This window comes from Salmo salar, chromosome ssa03 (assembly GCF_905237065.1).
Source record: "Salmo salar chromosome ssa03, Ssal_v3.1, whole genome shotgun sequence".
In the NCBI taxonomy this organism is placed as follows: Eukaryota; Metazoa; Chordata; class Actinopteri; order Salmoniformes; family Salmonidae; genus Salmo; species Salmo salar.
The window spans coordinates 41,834,622-41,857,648 of NC_059444.1; the positions used below are offsets into that span (position 1 = coordinate 41,834,622).

Below are 23,027 nucleotides of genomic sequence, written 5' to 3' on the forward strand. Positions count from 1 at the left end.
CAATCTTGGTGTTCTCTTGCAAATGCCAAACGTCCTGCACGGTGTTGGGCTGTAAGCACAACCCCCACCTGTGGACGTCGGGCCCTCATACCACCCTCATGGAGTCTGTTTCTGACCGTTTGAGCAGACACATGCACATTTGTGGCCTGCTGGAGGTCATTTTGCAGGGCTCTGGCAGTGCTCCTCCTGCTCCTCCTTGCACAAAGGCGGAGGTAGCGGTCCTGCTGCTGGGTTGTTGCCCTCCTACGGCCTCCTCCACGTCTCCTGATGTACTGGCCTGTCTCCTGGTAGCACCTCCATGCTCTGGACACTACGCTGACAGACACAGCAAACCTTCTTGTCACAGCTCGCATTGATGTGCCATCCTGGATGAGCTGCACTACCTGAGCCACTTGTGTGGGTTGTAGACTCCGTCTCATGCTACCACTAGAGTGAAAGCACCGCCAGCATTCAAAAGTGACCAAAACATCAGCCAGGAAGCATAGGAACTGAGAAGTGGTCTGTGGTCTCCACCTGGGGGTGTCTTGCTTATTGCCTATAATTTCCACCTGTTGTCTATTCCATTTGCACAACAGCATGTGAAATTTATTGTCAATCAGTGTTGCTTCCTAAGTGGACAGTTTGATTTCACAGAAGTGTGATTGACTTGGAGTTACATTGTGTTGTTTAAGTGTTCCCTTCATTTTTTGGAGCAGTATATAAACCGCCTAGCTATCACCCTTTTAATTTCTTTGGCCTGGTCAGAATCAGCTGGCAAGTGCTGCTTGAATGCAGAGGGGAGACCGTCGTTTTTTTGCGTTTCCGTCTTTCTCTGGTATACTCGGGGGGATGTCAGCGTAAATGTGTCAACATATTGGAAGTGTTGACAGCTGCAGAGGCTATTCTCATTGAGCGTGGCGACATGCTGTTATTATTTTATCCTCAACTCTGTCCATCACCATTTTAATCTACTGGGAAGCCAACATTTTCCCAAACTGTTGATTTAAATGCTGATTTGAGAATCCTCCTGGTTTATCAACCCCACCACTCACCATCGTACAGAACCAGTTCCCGGCTGCGCCTCACAAAAGCACAGTTTGAAATGTGGTACCGTGTGGCTCAGTTGGTAGAGCATGGTGTTTGCAACGCCAGGGTTGTGGGTTCAATTCACACGGGGGACCAGTACGGGAAAAAAATTTATGAAATGTATGCATTCACTACTGTAAGTCGCTCTGGATAAGAGCGTCTGCTAAATGACTAAAATGTAAATGTAATGTGCCAATTAAGATTATAGTTTTGAATACGACTTGCGCATTAGCTCTAGTTTTAACGGAATAACCTGACGTGTTTTTTCAGCTCAGATTTACTCGAGGCATTAGGCCTACAACGCAGCATAGGCATAGCCTGGTGCCTAGTGTTTTTTATTTTGTAAATCTTTTTTTATTGTATTCGTTCAGGTTCACGGTCTGAATGGTACGGTACAAGTACCGTTACACCCATAGTATACACCCTTATGTTATACTAGGGAAATTGTGTTTCGATAGCTCTTGGGTAATACACTGAGGTAAATCCTGTATGGAAATGCGCCGTAGAATTACTAGAGAAACTTCACTTCTCTCCATAGAGCTATGCTCCTGCTCTGTTGTTCCTGGCAGCGAGGGGCCCTGTCAGGGGGAGGGGGAAGGGGTTCTCTAACTGCAGCTTGCTTCATACGCACTCCAGCCCAGAGCCAACCAGCCAGTCAGGCAGCAGACTAAACACACACAAACACGCCTGTTCCCTTGTCTCACTACCTAAAGTCGACAGACAGACAGAGCTGGCTCCAACAACATAAAGGAAGGTGGGAGGATTGAGAGGAGAACATGGAGATGAGGTTGTTACCATGGAAGCAGGGTTGTGTCCCAAAAGACACCCTATTTTCTATATACAGCCTTATATGGGCCCCGGCCAAAAAGTAGTGCACTATATAGAGAATGTGGTGCCATTTTAGGATGCAGACCAGAATAATAATGTGTAGCTAGTAGTACATGTATGCATTGACCAATGAGAAGATTAACTGCCCAGTGTCTAGTCTCCCAGAGCAACCTGAGGGGTGTTGTGTGTGTGTGTGTGTGTGCGTGCGTGCGCACACACACACACACACACACACACACACACACAACACACACAGGAACATATTAAAACTGCACATATTCTAGTCTCTGTACATCTCTTTTCTCCATCCTACTCTCCTTCCACCATCTATCTATCCATTATACATGATGCAAACATGGGAAGAGGGATAAGGCCATATTCCATTCCATTAAAGGAATCCTCTTCGCTCCACTTTACTATTCCTATATCTGCAGCAGGTTCTGTAATGGCTGTCATCTCCATTGGGAAGCGACGATGTGCATCCTAAATAAATGATGCCTTTTATAGTGCACTACTTTTGACCAGTGCCCATTAGGGTCTGGTCAAAAGTAGTGCACTATGAAGGGAATAGGGTCAGGGTCTAAAATTAACACCCGCCACCTGCCAAATGTTGGTAGATTTTTGAATTGGCAGGTAATCTGTATATTTCGCCAGCCACGTTGGTGGGTGGTCAGGGCTCCACAGCGCATGCATTTCACTCGCAGTCAAGTATGAGCATATTTCTAGCGAAATGAATGAAGCAGTAGCTGTTTTCAAAGTGTTTCTGTCGTTTTGTTTCATCGCTGGTAGCTAAATCACACAGAATTACTAATCCTATAATACAGTTGAAGTCGGAAGTTTACATACACTTAGGTTGGAGTCATTAAAAATAGTTTTTCAACCACTCCACAAATTTCTTGTAAACAAACTATAGTTTTGACAAGTCGGTTAGGACATCTACTTTGTGCATGACACAAGTAATTTTTCCAACAATTGTTTACAGACTGACTATTTCACTTATAATTCACTGTATCACAATTCCAGTGGGTCAGAAGTTTACATACACTAAGTTGACTGTGCCTTTAACAGCTTGGAAAATTCCAGAAAATTATGTCATGGCTTTAGAAGCTTCTGATAGGCTAATTGACATAATTGGAGTCAATTGGAGGTGTACCTGTATGTATTTCAAGGCCTACCTTAAAACTCAGTGCCTCTTTGCTTGACATCATGGGAAAATCACAAGAAATCAGCCAAGACATCAGAAAGAAAATTGTAGACCTCCACAAATCTGGTTCATCCTTGGGAGCAATTTCCAAACGCCTGAAGGTACCACGTTCATCTGTACAAACAATCGTACGCAAGTATAAACACCATGGGACCACGCAGCCGTCATACCGCTCAGGAAGGAGATGCGTTCTGTCTCCTAGAGATGAACGTACTTTGTTGCGAAAAGTGCAAATCAATCCCAGAACAACAGCAAAGGACCTTGTGAAGATGCTGGAGGAAACCGGTACAAAAGTATCTATATCCACAGTAAAACGAGTCCAATATTGACATAACCTAAAAGTCCGCTCAGCAAGGAAGAAGTCACTGCTCCAAAACCGCCATAAAAAAGCCAGGCTACAGTTTGCAACTGCACATGAGGACAAAGATTGTACTTTTTGGAGAAATGTCCTCTGGTCAGATGAAACAAAAATAGAACTGTTTGGCCATAATGACCATTGTTGTGTTTGGAGGAAAAAGAGGGACGCTTGCAAGCCGAAGAACACCATCCCAACCGTGAAGCACGGGTTTGGCAGCATCATGTTGTGGGGGTGCTTTGCTGCAGAAGGGACTGGTGCACTTCACAAAATAGATGGCATCATGAGGGAGGATAATTACGTGGATATATTGAAGCAACATCTCAAGACATCAGTCAGGAAGTGAAAACTTGGTCGCAAATGGACAATGACCCCAAGCATACTTCCAAAGTTGTGGCAAAATGGCTTCAGGACAACAAAGTCAAGGTATTGGAGTGGCCATCACAAAGCCCTGACCACAATCCCATGGAAAATTTGTGGGCAGAGCTGAAAAGGCGCGTGCGAGCAAGGAGGCCTACAAACCTGACTCCGTTACACCAGCTCTGTCAGGAGGAATGGGCCAGAATTCACCCAACTTATTGTGGGAAGCTTGTGGAAGGCTACCCCAAACGCTTGACCCAAGTTAAACATTTTTAAAGGCAATGCTACCAAATAATAATTGAGTGCATGTAAACTTCTGACCCACTGGGAATGTGATGAATAATTATCTGTACCATTATTCTGACATTTCACATTCTTAAAATAAAGTGTTGATCCTAACTGACCCAAGACAGGGAATTTTTACTAGGATTAAGTATCAGGAATTGTGAAAAACAGAGTTTAAATGTATTTGGCTAAGGTGTGTATATAAACTTCCGACTTCAACTGTGTATATATAGTGCACAGCCACACTGCCTGGCTGGGGAGCTGTGCACACTGATTCTGCTGAAGATTCATTTTTAGAAGCGCTGTGCACAGGCATGAAAGTTAGTGTAATTTTCTCAAAAGTACTAAAGTGAAACTTTTTATCCTTGTGTGTCTTGGCTATTTACATTGTTTTGTTCACAAGAAAGGTTGTTTTCCAATGTTTGAGTTGACTTCAACTGCTAGTGAAGACGCATCGGCTACTGGTCAGATTCTCTACCTCATAAGCACACTGTTACTGAAAGACTTGAGGGATTGAGTGCCCTGCCCTCGTTGCCATGGTAACCTCCCGCCCTTAAAGTGGCAGCTGAATTTTTTTGTCTCGTCAGTGACACTCAGGTTACAAAAAAAGGAAATAAAATGTATCAATATACCACATCACTTCTTACTAGTAATACATGTATTGTTTAACCTCTTACATCTAGACGTTCCGCTAGCGGAACACCTGCTCCAATATCCAATGATAGGCGTGGCGCGAATTACAAATTCCTCAAAAATACAAAAACTTCTATTTTTCAAACATATTACTATTTTACAGCATTTTAAAGACAAGACTCTCCTTTATCTAACCACACTGTCCGATTTCAAAAAGGCTTTACAGCGAAAGAAAAACATTAGATTATGTCAGCAGAGTACCCAGCCAGAAATAATCAGACACCCATTTTTCAAGCTAGCATATAATGTCACAAAAAACAAAACCACAGCTAAATGCAGCACTAACCTTTGATGATCTTCATCAGATGACACACCTAGGACATTATGTTATACAATACATGCATGTTTTGTTCAATCAAGTTCATATTTATATCAAAAACCAGCTTTTTACATTAGCATGTGATGTTCAGAACTAGCATACCCCCCACAAACCTCCGGGGAGGTTCACAAAAAACATAACAATTATTTTAAGAATTATAGATACAGAACTCCTTTGTGCAATCGAGGTGTCCGATTTTAAAATAGCTTTTCGGTGAAAGCACATTTTGCAATATTCTGAGTAGATAGCCCAGCCATCACGGCTAGCTATTTAGACACCCACCAAGTTTAGCCCTGACCAAACTCCGATTTACTATTAGAAAAGTTTGATTACCTTTGGTGTTCTTCGTCAGAATGCACTCCCAGGACTTCTACTTCAATAATAAATGTTGGTTTGGTTCAAAATAATCCATAGTTATATCCAAATACCGGCGTTTTGTTCGTGCGTTCAAGACACTATCCGAAGTGTAAATAAGGGTCACGTGCACGACGCATTTCGTGACAAAAAAATTCTAAATATTCCATTACCGTACTTCGAAGCATGTCAACCGCTGTTTAAAATCAATTTTTATGCCATTTTTCTCGTAAAAAAGCGATAATATTCCGACCGGGAAAGCGTGTTTACGTACAAAAGAGAGAGAAAATAAAAGCATGGGATCCGCTCGTGCACGAGCCTGAGTCTCATAGTACTGTGACTGGCCACTATCCAAACGCGCTAATGTTTTTCAGCCAGGGGCTGCCTCGATATCATTCAGCTTTTTGCCGCCTTCTGAGAGCCCATGGGAGCCGTAGGAAGTGTCACGTAACAGCAGAGATCCCCTGTATTGGATAGAGATAATCAAGAAGGCCAAGAAATGGTCAGACAGGGTACTTCCTGTACAGAATCTTCTCAGGTTTTGGCCTGCCAAATGAGTTCTGTTATACTCACAGACACCATTCAAACAGTTTTAGAAACTTTGGAGTGTTTTCTATCCAAAGCTAATAATTCTATGCATATTCTAGTTTCTGGGCAGGAGTAATAATCAGATTAAATTGGGTACATTTTTTATCCGGCCGTGAAAATACTGCCCCCTAGCCATAACAGGTTAAGAAACATTACAAAGCATGCTCATCCCTTTTATGTAAAACAAAAAGGTGTAATTATGACAAATTATTTTGGCTGGTAAGAAATCCGAGTGGCTGGTTTTCTTTTTTTGTTGTCTACCTGCCACAGTGGCTGGTGGACCAAAAAGTTTGTTTTAGGCTCTGAATAGGGTGCTATGTGGGACGCACCCGTGGTGGTGGTGGTGGTGGTGGTGGTGTGTGATTGGGTATTCACACTGTCTATGTGTGTAAATGGTATGCGTGGTGGTTGCTGGTTGCTCTCATGTCCTTTGTTTTAATGAAAGCAAGTTTGTCCTCATTTCGGTTGGTAGCTCCCATGTCAACATGGCTGCCAATGTGTTTGAATTTGAAGCTTGCTAGTTACAGTAGCAACAGTCTCGCATTACCTTACTACAAAGTCTCGTTCATCACTATGGCTTATTGGAAAAAAACACGAGGAAGCCTGAAAGCAGAGGCGATAGAGGCTGAGGATCTTCTGCGAGCTAGCTGCACTTACACCGTGTCCCCTCTTGTCATTAGGAACCTCAGGAGAATCTCATCCAACCTTTTGGGCTCCCAGAATAGAACTGTTTTCCCTCCTTACCCAACTGGGTGCTGACAGTCAGGCCTCTAGTCGTGAGGTAGCTGAGGAAAACAGCCTTTAGAAGAAGTCAATATACAGTACTGTTGTTTCTGTTGTCATAAACGGATAGTACACACACTGCCTATTGCACATCACCGAGACACTATACGCACAGCTGTGTGTCATCCAAGGACATGAGGGTTCAATCCTGTATAGTTTGGGCACGTTGGGGGCTTGACAATTTAAACGGATCCTTAACGTTAAGAAGAGAAAAAAAAAAGAAAATTGATGTCGATGCAGAAAGTAAACAGTATAGTGGTTCAATTTCCGCAACAATTTAGTGTTGAAGGTAGGCTCAATTTCTCCACTGTTCTGGTGCCCTGGTTACCATGCGGTGAACAGCGTGAAGTGAACCTGTGTGGAGGTACTGTGTGAGAGCGTCGTGTTGCATCTCGCTCATCTCAATATCCTTGCTTATTCATTGACGATAGGCCCTGCTTTACTGAAGTTGAGAGACATTGCAAGCCACGAAATTGCAAGATCCAGCTTTTGATTGCCGATAGATAGGCCTAGTGCACTGACTGCCTGGTGGTCGAGCCTCTCTAGCTCGCTATGAAAGATGCAGGTATTTGTGTTCTCGGAAGTACGGCAACTAATCTTGAAACTCAGAAATAGGAGTCGATGTGCAAGGTGTCCACCACTACGTCATTGTCGTTAAGTTGGAGAAATGGCAGAGAAAGGCAAGTGACATGAACGGAGTGGAAAACCAGTCTTTTTTTGTGTTTTATTTAAACATTCAGATTTTTCTCTCCATCTGTCACATCCCTAATGTACGTTACTGTGTTGCGACTGGACTGTAGGACGTGGGGCCATTATCAGCATGCTCGAGGGAGTGACACACTCTGTGTAGTGGCATCATCAGGGTTCCTGTGACACACACACACAGGCTATGGTACCCGTGGGCATGAGAGGGCAGAGGGTCAGGGCCATCTGTCCACACACAGACACAGCTCCCAGCCTTCTCACTTGGGTCACTTCCTCCCCGTCACTGCTCTGCTTCCTGTAGCTCTGTAGCCTGATGACTCATGGATGTGTGTGTGTTGAGTGCATCACTTGCGTGTTGCATGCCCTCTGCTTCTCTCCTCTCATCATCACAACAACATGACACAGATTCATCATCAGATGGGATTCTGACTGACAGGAATCAATTCCTCCGTTTGTACATCCATTAGAGAAATACTACTGTACTGTACTCCCAAAGCAATATCCCCTGGAGTCTGTCCTGTCCGTCCGTCTGTCTCTCCCTTTACTGTTTGTTTACGTTTGTGTGTACACTGTGGTGTGCTTACTGTAAGGTGCGTCATTGTCCTGTCCTCCCACTCTGTGTGTGTGTGTGTGTGTGTGTGTGTGTGTGTGTGTGTGTGTGTGTGTGTGTGTGTGTGTGTGTGTGTGTGTTTTTGAGATGACTCAGAGGTAAGCAGTGACAGCTGGGTAATTAATTATCTAGTCGAAACTAGTCTGCAGACTAGAGGAAACTAGTCTTCAGCCTGGAGATGGCTGAGAAGGGAGAGATTGGACTGAGTGGCTGGGAGGGGCAGACGGGGTGTGTGTGACGCTGCCACTGATGACGGGCGTCTAGACAGTGCCCATGTGGCCTGAAAAATGTGCCTCGGGCCAGCAGCCAACTCTGGTCAGGAACAAACCTGTCCTTATCTGTCGGTTTGTGTGTGGCGTGACTGATTTTTATCTGTGTGTCTGTCTGCTTTTGTTTTTCCTTCCTGTGTTTGTGTCTGAAGGAAAGAGACAGAGGAACAGGTGTGTGTGTGTGTGTGTGTGTGTGTGTGTGTGTGTGTGTGTGTGTGTGTGTGTGTGTGTGTGTGTGTGTGTGTGTGTGTGTGTGTGTGTGTGTGTGTGTTTAACCAGACAGTCACAAGGGTTCTTTCGGCATGTTTTTCTTAGGGCACAGAGAGAATGAAGTGTGAGACAGACACACACACACACACAGTGAACTCTGATACTGCTCTAACAACAGTGAGCTCTGGAACAGGATGTGGTAGACTGCAGACAGGGCGGACCCACTGACTGCTGTGTGTGTGTCTTTTCCTCCCTTGTTCTCTGTCTGAGAGAGGGAGAGGGAGAATGCTAACCCAAACCGAGTTTTACTTCCTTGTAGAGACCAGCTCCTCTGTCTTTTCCTGGCCCCTTTTTCGGGGGAGGGGGGTTCTAGGATAATATATGGAATTGTTTTAAGATGGTCATGCCAATGATCATTTAGCTATCTGATTTAGAATTTTAAGACCCCTTAAGTATCAAAAAGATATGAATAATTATTGGGTGAAAGAATGAATTTGGCATTACTGCTATTAGCCAATACAAATGCATTGAATAATATATTCACTATATGGAACAACAGATATCCCCCCAAAAAATCTAAAATATGTTTTTTCTGAAGTGTCTGTCATATATCTGAGACATAAGAAAGATCAGGAAACTATTTCTTTTTTTATATACATGTATCCCTTTATTTTAGGAACGAAACTATCTTTGGAAAGTATTCAGACCCTTTGACTTTTTCCACATTTTGTTACGTTACAGCCTTTTCCTTCGTCAATCTACACACAATACCCCATAATGACAAAGCGAAAACAGGATTGTAGAAATGTTTTATCATTTATTTGAACCCCCCCCATTTTACATACCCTTTTCGATGAGACTCGAAATTGAGCTCAGGTGCATCCTGTATCCATTGATTGTCCTTGATGTTTCTACAACTTGGAGTCCACCTGTGGTAAACTGAGTTGATTGGACATGATTTGGAAAGGCGCACACCTGTCTATATAAAGGTACCATAGCTGACAGTGCATGTCAGAGCAAAAACCAAGACCTGAGGTCAATGGAATTGTCCATAGAGCTCCAAGACAGGATTGTGTCGAGGCACAGATCTGGGGAAAGCTACCAAAAAATGTCTGCAGCATTGAAGGTCCCCAAGAACACCGTGGCCTCCATCAATCTTAAATGGAAGAAGTTTGGAACCACCAAGACTCTTTCTAGAGCTGGCCACCCTGCCAAACTGAGCAATTGGGGGAGAAAGGCTTTGATCAGGGAGGTGATCAAGAACCCTATGTCACTCTGACAGAGCTCCAGAGTTCCTTTTGTGGAGATGTTTGTCCTTCTGGAAGGTTCTCCCATCTCTGGAGCACTCCACCAATCAGCACTTTATGGTAGAGTGGTCAGACGGAAACCGCTCCACAGTAAAAGGCACATGATAGCCTGCTTGGAGTTTGTCAAAAGGCACCTGAAGTACTCTCAGACCATGAGAAACAAGGTTCTCTGGTCTGTTGAAACCAAGCTTGAACACTTTGGCCTGACAAGTGCCACGTCGGGAGGAAACCTGGCACCATCCCAAGGGTGAAGCATGGTGGTGGCAGTATCATGCTGTGGGGATGTCTGTTGCGCACCGCACATAAATCGGTCAGAATTTCAAAACTATGTAACCAGAAACTTAATTGTTTAAAACCTGGACATTTTGTGTAATTTTATGAAGTTGGTCTTACTTTGTTTCAAAGTAGCCTAGCCAACATTGGACCATAGAAATATTGAGGAATTATTTGATAAACACCTAATATGCCATTGAAACAAGCATTTTTCTCATGTTCTTTTGGTTTTCAAATCAACTTTTTTTTATTGTCCAGCAGCAAAGGCATAATCCTAATCATATTAGTAACCCATGTTAGTTGATGATAATCCTAATCATATTAGTAACCATGTTAGTTGATGATAATCCTAATCATATTAGTAACCATGTTAGTTGATGATAATCCTAGTCATATTAGTAACCATGTTAGTTGATGATAATCCTAGTCATATTAGTAACCATGTTAGTTGATGATAATCCTAGTCATATTAGCAACCCTGCTAGTTGATGATAATCCTAGTCATATTAGTAACCCTGCTAGTTGATGATAATCCTAGTCATATTAGTAACCCTGTGAGTTGATGATAATCCTAGTCATATTAGTAAACCATGCTAGTTGATGATAATCCTAGTCATATTAGTAACCATGTTAGTTGATGATAATCCTAGTCATATTAGCAACCCATGTTAGTTGATGATAATCCTAGTCATATTAGCAACCCTGCTAGTTGATGATCATCCTAGTCATATTAGCAACCCTGCTAGTTGATGATAATCCTAGTCATATTAGTAACCCTGCTAATTGATGATAATCCTAGTCATATTAGTAACCATGTTAGTTGATGATAATCCTAGTCATATTAGCAACCCATGTTAGTTGATGATAATCCTAGTCATATTAGCAACCCATGTTAGTTGATGATAATCGTAGTCATATTAGCAACCCTGCTAGTTGATGATAATCCTAGTCATATTAGTAACCCAGCTAGTTGATGATAATCCTAGTCATATTAGCAACCCTGCTAGTTGATGATAATCCTAGTCATATTAGTAATCCTGCTAGTTGATGATAATCCTAGTCATATAAGTAACCCTGCTAGTTGATGATAATCCTAGTAATATTAGTAAACCCTGCTAGTTGATGATAATCCTAGTCATATTAGTAACCCTGCTAGTTGATGATAATCCTAGTCATATTAGTAACCCATGCTAGTTTATGCATCTTTAGATCTCCCCTCTTTTAATTTCTAATGGATATTTTAATCTCTGACATGAAACCGCTCACAGGTGCGGTGCGCTTTTGAGAACAATATTTACCCACTAATTGTATTTTGGAACATTTCCGCGTAGCCTACGTCCATGTCTGCATTGCTGGGTTTATAATATGAGGTAGAGAAAAAATGGTAACCCATTGTTGATGTTATTAAGCATGGATGAAATGGTTATACGTGTACAATTTAACTGCTGTTCTTCTGCTTTTTCTAATTGTCCTTTTACCACTGTTGTGCATTGACAATGAATGTAGTTAACGTTAGCAGCCAGCCTAGTACCTTACATGATGAATACAAAAAGGCCACCAGTGAGCCTGGGTTTTCTTTTACAGTCTATGAGTGAACGAGTTCCTAGGTTCATTATACTTAGAGTTAACTATTGGTCTTCTTGACTCTAATGCAGTTTATTTTTACTGGCTTCATTGGGGAGTATTTTACATCCGGTTGATCTTAAATTGGTCAGCGGTGTTGAAAACATTATTATGGGTTCATGCATTAACTTCTCCAGCTTACATTATAGTAATCGACATTGTGTTTTTTTAGAAGATAAATACATATTTTATTTCATTACAGAGACAAATACATAGTATTGTATGAACTGAAAGAAGCCAATCATTTCTCAATAAAAATAGAAAATATAAAAACATTTTAGAGTCCCCACTACAACAAAGAAATACTTAAATGCATGTATTTTTGTCCTTGAAAAATTACATTGAAATACCGTAAATTCTTATGGAGGCTGTTCCTTGGGAGTATCATTATTGGCGGACGGTGACTTCAGAACAGTATGGCCTTCAGAACAGCGCCCCCTGTCATTCATCTAGTGAATACATGTATATCATTGGTCTGACCCTCCTCAGCAGTGGATGAGATGTGGAGTAGAGACATGAACCCTGGCAGTGTGTGTGTTTGTGGCTGGTAGACTTGCATTAACACCGGCTAACCATGTGTATGTGACAAATAAATTTGATTTGATTTAGATTATAACAGTAGGGGAGAGCTGTTCCTGTGCCTAGAATACTAATCCACATTGTCATACAGCTTGGGGGTCTCACACATAGCTATTTGTGTGTATATATAGGTATATAAGCACACATGCTCACACAGTACAGAGTCACGCAATAATCCGTTTGTGTGTATGTATATGTTTAATTTTGTTTATTAGTCACATGCACAGGGTTACAGCTGTGTCCTGGAGTACAGGCAGTGAGCACCCAATGGTGCGTTGGGCTGAGCGTACCACCCTCTGTAGAGCCTTGCAGTTAGCGGCGGTGGAGTTGCCTTACCAGGCCGTGATTTAGCCTGACAGTATGCTCTGGTGCTCCTGTAGAACACTGTGAGGGCCCTCGGGGATGTGTGTCACATCAGGACCGAATTCTAATGGTTCCCTGTTTCTCCCTGGGACTCCTGATTGACTGAAAACACACACGCACGCACACACAGCTTTGTAATGAGTTGTATTGTCCTCATGGAGAGGCCTCTAACTGACCTGGTGATGGTGTTTGTCTGGTTTAATATGAGAAGGAGATGGAGGTGATGGAAAGAGCGAGGGAGAGGGGAAGGGAGAGAGAGAGGGACAGACTGCCTCACCACTGCAGTGGCTGATTTGTTGTTGCTTACCCCCCACCCCCCACCCCCACCTCTGCTGCATTGTGCACTGCCTCTGAGAAAAACAGCAAACCATTTCAGACACAGACAGCGCACCCCATACACACACTCAGGAATATTCACACTGGCTCAGGTGAGAAGGTGTACTCTTTTTTTTGCATTAGTACATTACACACCACACATGCATGTAAACGCACACATACACCTCTCTCTCTTACCTACTACTGGCTTTTCTCACGCTTCTCTCGCGCTCTTCATCCCTCCTTCCCTTGGCTGCGTGTTAGAGTTGTTATTGAGCTGCGAACCGTCCTGTTGCATTAGTACTGTGTGTGTGTGTGTGTGTGTGTGTGTGTGTGTGTGTGTGTGTGTGTGTGTGTGTGTGTGTGTCAGCCCTGTCTGTCCGCGATGAGCATAAACACATTAACTCATGGCCTCTTGCTGAGAGTGACCTGGATAAAAACACACACGCACACAACCGGCAGCAGCTCCAGCAGAGCGAGATTGGACTGCGTGGCTGGGAGGGGCAGACATTTTTGTTGTAGCCCCAGACATAAAACAACTGATGCCTGTGTGTGCAGTTAATGCTGTTTCCCCCCCAAAAAAAATAATTGAAAAGTCCTGGAAAATAATGACTTGAAAAGAGTGGAAGTCTCTGTCTAACCGGTGCCATAAAACAGAGGCCCGTCTCGCTCTCTCTCCAGTATCTAACCCTCCTCCTCTCTCTCTGTCTCTCTGTCTGTCTCTCTCTGTCTGTGTGTGTGTTTCAGAAGGTGGAAGATGAGGACAGGGACAGCCAGGTGAGGAGATCGCGTCCTCCTGAGCCTCTGGTTTCTCCTAACAGTAAACTGTCCGACAGCGATGCAGCAACCAAGGTACACACACACACACACACACACACACACACACACAGACACACACACACACACACACACACACACACACACACACACACACACACACACACACACACACACACACACACACACACACACACACACACACACACACACACACACACACACACAGAGGAAGCGGTGTACTGCTGACGATGTAACAGGTTGAATTGACTACACTCACCCCTCCCCCTAACCTTCCTCGAACCCCCTACGGCCCTAACCCAACTTCCCCTTACCACGTAACCCCACACAAACTGAGGTCAGCCCCTAAAACACTCTCCTGTTTGAAAAAGCACGCCATGCTCTCTCTCCTTCTCTCTCAACCCCCACACCACCCTCCCCTAAACACATATAGCCATTGAAAAATCAATTTGTTTTTATCACAATCTTCTCAAACACGCACACACAATTATAGCTACAAACATTGACATTCAGATATAGGTTTTATATGATAATTAATAAACTTATTTTTGGTTTTATCTTTGTGTGATTTATTTTATCTACAGTATATTAACATGTGTATTAATGTATTATTATGTTGTTTACAGGCTAAAGCCCAGGCTACTCTGATGTTCAACCGCCTGTTCCCCCACATTAAGGAAGAGCCTGGCCACTCTGCCACGGTCCATCCCAGGTACATTTGTTTTCCTATTTCGATATATTTTAGCCCACAATGGAGGCTAATCTTCCAAGAGTCCTGGGGACTGGCTAGCTCCAGTCTTCCTCCTGGGAAGACCTGGCCCTTGAGCATCCATTCCAAGTAACTTTCCCAACATCCTCTCGGGGACCGTTACTAGAGCAGTGCTGAAACCCCGCTCTGTCCCTTACCCTGCCTCCAGTTGACCCGACCGTGGGCCCGTGCCAATGTGACTTTTTGTGGTCTTCTGATCAGTAATCGGCTCCAGATTCATGTGGAGACTAGCTGGATTATAGGAGGCATGGCAGAGCAGCATGTGACCACAGCGAGGAAACAGGCAGGCTAGACTATGGGATTATAACTGACCGCTCGACAGGACATGTCTGCCTTAGACTTCAGACTCAGACATGACCAGACCAAAGCTGGTTTCTCCGCATTCGGTGGTTTTTACAATGGTCGTTACTGAAGTGCAACGTTACAACCGAGTGTTTTCTAGAACACCAGTGAGTCTCGCTAGCCTGTGAGAACTTGCTCCATATTAAAGGTGTGCACTATGCAGAAGTCGATCTGCCATTTCGTGGTTGCTAAAATTCTAATCGTTTTGGGCCTACTGAGCGGGCTAAGGCACTGCAGTGCTGAGTCCTGGGGCCGTGACCGGGAGCCTCATAGGACGGAGCACAATTGGGCCCATTGCCGTCTGGGTTAGGGGAGGGTTTGGCCACATTGGTGCGGATGACTTCCAGGTTAAGCAAGCAGTGTGTTAAGAAGCAGCGTGGCTTCTCAGAAAGTGACATATTGCAGCTTTAAAGAGAGTGTTACCATAACTGATGTATATCCATTTTAGTGCAACTTGGATGCCAAAAATGCACAAGTGGTATATGTAGAATAACGGTGAGCATGTGTCTCTCTGTAACTCTGTACCTGTATATACATTTGATAACGTCTGCTCTCTCTTTCTCTCTCTCCCTAGTCACTTCCTGTATACATATGATAAGATGGTGGCTCCTAACGTGTCTCTGAGGGGTCAGCCGGAGGTCAGCCCTGAGGTACTGGGGGTGCTGCTCAAACACCACTACAGCAGGAGACTGACCCACGGCCACCAAGACACTGCTATGGGTCAGTACCGCACACACGCGTGACGCGTAAACACACACACACACACACACAGCCACACATGGATGAATCAGCTATGCTGCTGCACCCTCCTGTCACACACACACATGAATACATTAGTGCGTTAAAGTCCCAAGTCACGTCCCAAATGTCACCCTATTCCCTATAGAGCACTACTTTTGACCAGAGCTCTATGGGCCAAAAGTCTATGGGTCAAAAGTAGTGCACTATAAAGGGAATAGGGGTGCCATTGGGGATTCAGCCCTAGAAGTGCGTGTGCATAAGGGACCATTTGTGTGGGTGACTGTGGTGTCGGGTTGTTAGGTGAATGGTTCTTCTCCAGCTGTGTGGGAGGATGTGTGTATTTATCCATATATCTGCATTGCACATGCATGTGTGTGGGTTGACTATGCTGTGTAGGTGGATGAGACTTTGTACTGCTTCCATCTCTCAACTTCCCTCTCTTCTTTTTCTTCTCCTTCTTTCTCCCCCCCCTTCTCCCTCCTCAGATCTCCACGCCTCTCCTGTAGTTGACGAGACCAAGTCTCAGCAGCGCGTCGTTTCCGCTGCCGACCGGGAGCGCCAGCAGTCAGTTTCCATGGAGACCAGCCCCGGCAACAAGAGTTATTCTGCTGTAGTGGGAGCCGTGGTGACTGCGGCGGTAGCGTCATCGGTAGCGGCGCTGGGGAGTAAAGATGTTCTGTCTTCAGGCTGTGAGGATGACAAGGACAGGATCGTAGTGGAGATCGTTCAGATGTACAGCAGACAGCAGGAGAAACTGCACTCCACCCTGCACAAACAGCTGCATCTAGAGATGGTGAGACACAAGACACACAGTGAGACAACTAGAGGTTGTCTACTCCACCCATAGAAACAGATTTAGCCAGAGAGTCAATAGCTTAAAACAATATTTCTCAATCTATTCATCAGGGACTCCTCAGGTCTTCTTAGTTCTTGCCCAGCACTAACACTCCTGATTCAAGACCAAAGAACCAAGATGTTAGGTTGTCTTGAAAATATTGAGTCCCCCCAATTCATTGAATTCAACATGTTGCATTTTTTTTTATCACGCATCAGGTATAGGACAGCATTTCAAAAGCATTTAGTATGTCCCTGTACACCTCAATGACCTGAACTGCTTATGGGGAATGTAACTGACCATCCCCTGTATCTCTCTCTCTCTGTGTCTCTCGCTCCCTCTGTCTCTGTGTGTGTAATATACTGTAATTTAGAGCTATGTAACTGACCATCCCCTGTATCTCTCTCTCTCTCTCTGTGTCTATCTCTCGCTCCCTCTGTCTCTGTGTGTGTAATATACTGTAATTTAGAGCTATGTAACTGACCATCCCCCCTCCGTCTCTAGGAGTTGGAGGCGCTGCGTGGAGGCGAGGCAGCCAGGCTGCAGCAGTTGTCTGCAGAGCAGCGTGAGCTGCAGAGTGAACTGGAGGCGGTCCACACTGAGCACACCCAGAGGCTGGGGCAGGTGAGGGAGGAACAGAGGGAGCTGGAGCACAGGCTCGAACAGCTGCGACAGCAGAGCTGTGTGTGTGACAACAACATACACACACACCAGGAGGCACACTACGCCAACCAGGTAGGCACTGGAGATACACACACACCACCACATCCTGCTTGACCTCAGACAACACAACACTTAGTCATTCTGGGAAAATATACTCATATCTGTTCCTCATATCTGTTTGTGACACTGTAGTGGTGTGTGTGGGGGGTAGAGGACACTGGGTCTTTGTTTGGGTTTCCAGTACAGAGCTTTATTTTCAGATAGTGCTGCTGGGCTCAGCTCAGGGAGGAATGTAACACACGCACACGCACACGCACACGCACACACACACACACACACACACACACACACACACACACACACACACACACACACACACACACACACACACACACACACACACACACACAAACCCCTCCTGTCCTGCTGGCTCCTTCAGCCTTGGTGTCTGGCTTAGACTGTCTGGGTGTGTGTGTGTGTGTCCGAGTGTGTGAGTGTCTGTGTGCTGTTCAGACAGTTCAGACTAACCTGACCTCATCTCTCTTACTTCTTTCTTCCTCCTTGTCTTATAGCTGGCAGAGCTGCGTGGGAGGTTGGATGGTGCGGAGGCTGACAGGGAGGAGCTCCAGGAGGAGTTGAAGAGGGAGCGGGACGCCCGGGAGAAGCTGGAGAGAATCATCTCTCAGCTCAAACACCAGATGGACCAGACGGCCTCTTCCTCGTCTTCCTCGGCCACCACAATTGCTACAGCGAGCCCCTCTTCACCCCCCACCCCCTCCACACAAACACCCCACACAGAGGGACACATCGCAGGCCTCGAGCAGCAGAACGGCCACGCTCAGAAGTAGCCCCTCACGAAACTCCCCTTTTCCATTTGTCTCCCTCCCCCCCCAAACCCCCTCTGTTTTGTTTCTCCAACTCACTCCCTCATCCCTCATCCCTCACCCCCTGCTGGGAGAGACGGCAGCCCTAGACAGACAGACAGAGTACTCTGTCCCCCAAGGCTGCTTCTCTCCACTGTCTCACCCGTTTCCTTCCTCGTCCCTCCCTCGTTTTTACTTCCTTGGAAAATGAGCTCTCGTTGGTTTTTATTTAATATCACATCAAATGAGTTTTATGTTGTTTTTTTTTTATTCCTTCCCACACCCCCCTATCCTTAAACAGTATTTACATTTTGGGAAGGATATGTTTGTTTTAATTTATAGTTTTACTCAACAAACTAATGACTGCTTGGCAGACCGATAGGAGTTGGATGTTTTTAGGACCCTTTCCTCCATCCCTCCTTCCTTCCTTGGATCTTCTTGGACTTGATGTTTTGTCGCCCCCATAGAGCCCGGGAAGTCAGTCAGACAGAAAGACACTTCTCTCCTGCACCCCTCGACTCTGTTCTGAACTGTGGTTACACTAGCGCTCAGTCGCTCTGTCTACTACTACCTTGCACGCCAACTGGAGCCAAGATGGTGCCCGTGTGGGTGCTCTCAATCTCTGTACATACACCCAGCCCAGCCATTCTGGACCAGCTACCAGCCACACACAGCAGGAGACTGCATTGACAGACATTTTCATTTCACCTTTGTTTGTTTTTGTACTCCTTATAGCTATTCATGGAAAGAAGAGAAAAGTTCTAAATGTGTAAAACAAAGGTATATGAAAACGTTATTGTACAGAGCATTTGCAGTCGTCATTGTTAAGGCTACTGAAAATGCTGAAGTGATGTGATATTAAGATGTAAAGACATATGAGTGATGCGACTCTGAGGACTGCTGAGGTTGTGGTGGTCTGGAACAACAGCAAACCCCTGAACTAGTCTGGCTCGGTCTGTTTTGATAGGACGTGTCACACACACACACACACACACACACACACACACACACACACACACACACACACACACACACACATTTCCTTGTAGAAATCTGTAGTTTGTCCTGTTTTAGTTTTGATTTCCCTGTTGGCAGCAGTTGGTGTGTTTGCCATCCTCTCATCTCTCCTTCTCGTGAGAGCAGCAGAACCTAGCTGTCTGCTTGGTGGAATGTGGGTCACAGGTGAAAGGAATTAGTGCAGATAGACACAGTGTGGTGTGGGCTGGCTGCTGCCTTGGATCCAGGCCCCTGCTCCCTCTTTCCCCTCCGCGTTATTCCATCTCACTGAACAAACAGATCCCGAGAGGGAGGCGGGAAAGACCAGGATGGAGGGAGGGAGGTACAGTCAAGCAGATAGAGAAATGGAGGCGGGGGAAGAGAGGAGTGGGAGAGAGACAGTCAGGCGGGGAGAAAAAGGAATAAAGGGGATTGAGGTAGTGCAGGGGGCTGATTTCCTCTCTCTCTCGGGCTGGGTGGGCCGGGAGCGGGTGATGAGGAGGAGAAGGGAGCCTCTTTTGTCCTGTCAGAATTGGGGCAGTTTCTATAGTCTGGGGCCTCTCTCTCTCCTGCCCCCGGGGAGCTGGTACAGGAGCCCCTCTCTCTGCCACACACACACACACACACACACACACACACACACACACACACACACACACATATATATATCACACACATCGCCATCTCTCCCTCCCACAAACGTACACACACAGAACAGGGGTTTTGTCTAGTTGCCAGACAGTCTTTCTTTTATAGCCTCCCAGGCAGACTCGGAGCCAGGCAGCGTGTAAATAGTTGTTTAAAAGAGGTATTGGCCTTGGCTTTAACTCCAAGCTGCGTTTTTATGCATCTGCTGTACATGCAAGTTGATAGACATTCCACTGTGCTCAACCGTTCAATGCAGATCTCTAAAGAGAATTCCCTACAACATACTCAATGCTCTGCCAGAGTACTAAAGTATAGTAGGTCTTATTTTGTAATCGAGTTTCAACTAAGCTACAAAAAGTTATTTTCATGAGGAGAAAAAAAACAACAATGAAACTAACACCCTTGGTGTGTGACGTGAAGTTCACTCACATGCAGAAAAATCCAATCCATACTGCAAATGTATGCTCTCTACCGACCATTGTTCCATATAAACCTTTCTTGGAAATTGTAAACAAAAGAAATAAATAAAAATATATTTAATGTATTAACTAAAGATTTATATTCACTTTGTACATACATTAGTCATTTAATATATTTACTGTGTTATGGGATGATCTTTTAAAGGTTATTATAATATTAACTGGACCAGGCCTGAAGCTCTGAACAGCCCTGATGTTTTTGTTAACTCTGACTTCTTCAAAGATTCACTTAACTTGTTGTTTACCCTGTTAAAGGGACACGAAAGCAGTATGACTACGCAGCGGAGTGACTTCCTGTTAACACATTATCAACAACCTAATTTAAGATTGACACTTGGCTCTTTCAAAACAAATTGAGCCATGCCTACATTGGGACTAACCAAAAGTGGCAGATTTGAATTTGTTGTCGCTCTGCTGTGTACGATGATGTCATATTGCACCTTTTTAAAGGATGTAAACTTGCTGTTGGGAGTTGAAATGCATGGTGTTCAGATGTGACCACCTGACACAGGACAGAGGTCAGAGTTGAATAGGAAAGAGAGAGCATTGTTACAGTACTTCCCCAGAACTGATTGCTTTCATTTGTTTCTTTTGTGGATGACTTCACCTTGATACACTGATGTGTATTAATGATGTATAATCTTTCTCCCTTAATACCTTCCCTTTTTGTACGCTAAACCCTCATCCCAGACAATTTGAAAATGCACCGAACATTTGTTTATAAAAAAAAGAAACTGAAAACAAACAAAATTAAAGTTAGCATATAACGAGTGGATCGATACCCCTAATTTGTTTTGTTAGGTGAATGATTTCTTACTTCTCACTGAGCCACTCAATTGATACGTTTTTGTAAAAAAAAAAAAAAAAGGGGGGGCCTGTCCTAAATGGCACCCTATTCCCGATTTGTAGTGCACTATATAGGGAATATGGTGCCATTTGGGATGCCACCAGTGTCTCCAACTTACAAGTTGTTGATCTGTCTCACTACTAGCAAGGAGACACAATGACTGAGGGCATCTGAGCTAGTTTGACCGTTGAAATATACTTCTGGCTTTAGAAGAAGATGGCTAAATAGAACTAAAGTCCAGCTACCATACAAATGTAGCCTCATTATATTCTGCAAAGATGAGAGAGAAGTGTGTGTGTGTCGAGTTTGTGTCTGAGCGCATGTATTTGTGTCTGACTGACTGTATGCTATCGATTTGAAAGTGACTGAAGCACAGTAGCTATGAAGAAGGGAGAGACTTATTCTCAAGTAGAACTGTGGTTGTCCTCGTTTTTGTCCAACACACAGAGACAGTTGTCCTCTTCGGGGTATAGAGTCTTTAACTGCATTGTGTTTACATCACAAGATCAATCAGTATTTGGTTTGTTATTATCACCATAATTACCTATCTCTACAGTCTACTGCATTTTGTTTTTTAACAATCGTTCTGGGGTATCTAATGTATTTCTGTATTTTATTTTCTGTTCGTGTAAATTTAATTTTATATACAAGAGGGCGCTCTATATTGACTTTAGTTAAATGCCATAATAATGATATGATGGATACAATGGATTAAAATACTATATAACACAGCGGGCTGGGCCCTCTTGCATTCGCATTGTTATGAGAACTAATATTGTGTCCCAATAGGCACCCTGTTCCCTACACAGTAAGCAACTTTTTGTTCCCAGGCCCTACGGCCCTGGTCAAAAGTCGTGCACTATATAGGGAATAGGGTGCCATTTAGGACACAGCCTAAGACAGATGTGCTTTGTACAGAGTTTTAAAAAACAGTTTTTAAAGGGGTGCAATTTGCCCAACTCACTACTAACTAGACCATTACCATTAGGCTTGGTCCTGGCCTTGCTTCAGAAGCACAGCTAAACAGTAACTATCATTTCCATTATATATATATTTTTTTTTTTACATGCATCCCCAATGGATTGTTCCCAGACATAAAAGGGATAGTTCAGCAATTTATATATCTAAAAATGTACCCTGTTCAACGACTTTTATTTTAATTTTTTTTAAATTTTTTATTTTTTATATATATATTTTTTTTTATTTAAAAAAAACAACATTTTTAGATATAGAAAATTGCTGAACTATCCCTTTTAATGAAGAAGGCGATGAAGTGTAGAAGTGGCGCTCTTTACCAATGGCAACAAGTTGGATTTTGGATCGGTGAAATAATGCTAGATCAATTGTTTCCATTTATGCTTTGTAGTTGGATATTTATTTACAAACACCCTTCTTATTTACAAGCGTGGGACCTGGCCAGGACATTACACCTTATCCTAGCTAGGTCCCACCTTGTTAATGATTACACGAAATGCTTCTTAATATTATGTATGCCTGGGATAAACATGCCATGTTTTCAGTTTAAAGTTAGTAGGCTACACCTGACAAATCATAGTTTAAAGAAGAAATTTTATCTTTTTATGGCATTTTTTTTATTCAGAAACCTGTACGGCAGTGAGTGTCTATGTATGACCATTGCATACCATGTTGCCAACAACGATACAGTGTGATTGAGACGTTTGTTTTTTTTGTTGCATGAAACGAGACACTGTTCTCCTACCTCATGTTGTGATATAAAATGTTTTTTAAGCAGAGGACACTGCATCTTTAACCGTTGATCATAATTGATATTTACTAGTAAATGATGACGACATACCTGTACTTGCTTTTAGCTAATACCTCAGTTGTATATCTCGTGTTCAGTTTTTTTTCTCCCGCCCTTATTTCAGATCTTGTAAATATACACTGTATAAACAATGAACTTGAATCAAATTCAAGTAAAGTTCTGTAGTGTCACA

At 43.8% G+C, this 23,027-nt stretch overlaps 1 protein-coding gene across 1 annotated transcript in view; it reads left to right on the plus strand.

Annotated features, from left to right (window-relative positions):
• Positions 1 to 23,027, plus strand: part of LOC106600502 (ski-like protein) — a 38,381-nt gene extending 15,354 nt beyond the window's left edge. Inside the window, exons 3-8 of the mRNA XM_014191900.2 lie at positions 13,836 to 13,940; positions 14,513 to 14,598; positions 15,572 to 15,717; positions 16,224 to 16,531; positions 17,078 to 17,308; positions 17,809 to 23,027. Coding sequence (XP_014047375.1) covers positions 13,836 to 13,940; positions 14,513 to 14,598; positions 15,572 to 15,717; positions 16,224 to 16,531; positions 17,078 to 17,308; positions 17,809 to 18,084 — 1,152 coding nt within the window. The 3' untranslated portion in view covers positions 18,085 to 23,027. The remainder of the gene's footprint in view (positions 1 to 13,835; positions 13,941 to 14,512; positions 14,599 to 15,571; positions 15,718 to 16,223; positions 16,532 to 17,077; positions 17,309 to 17,808) is intronic.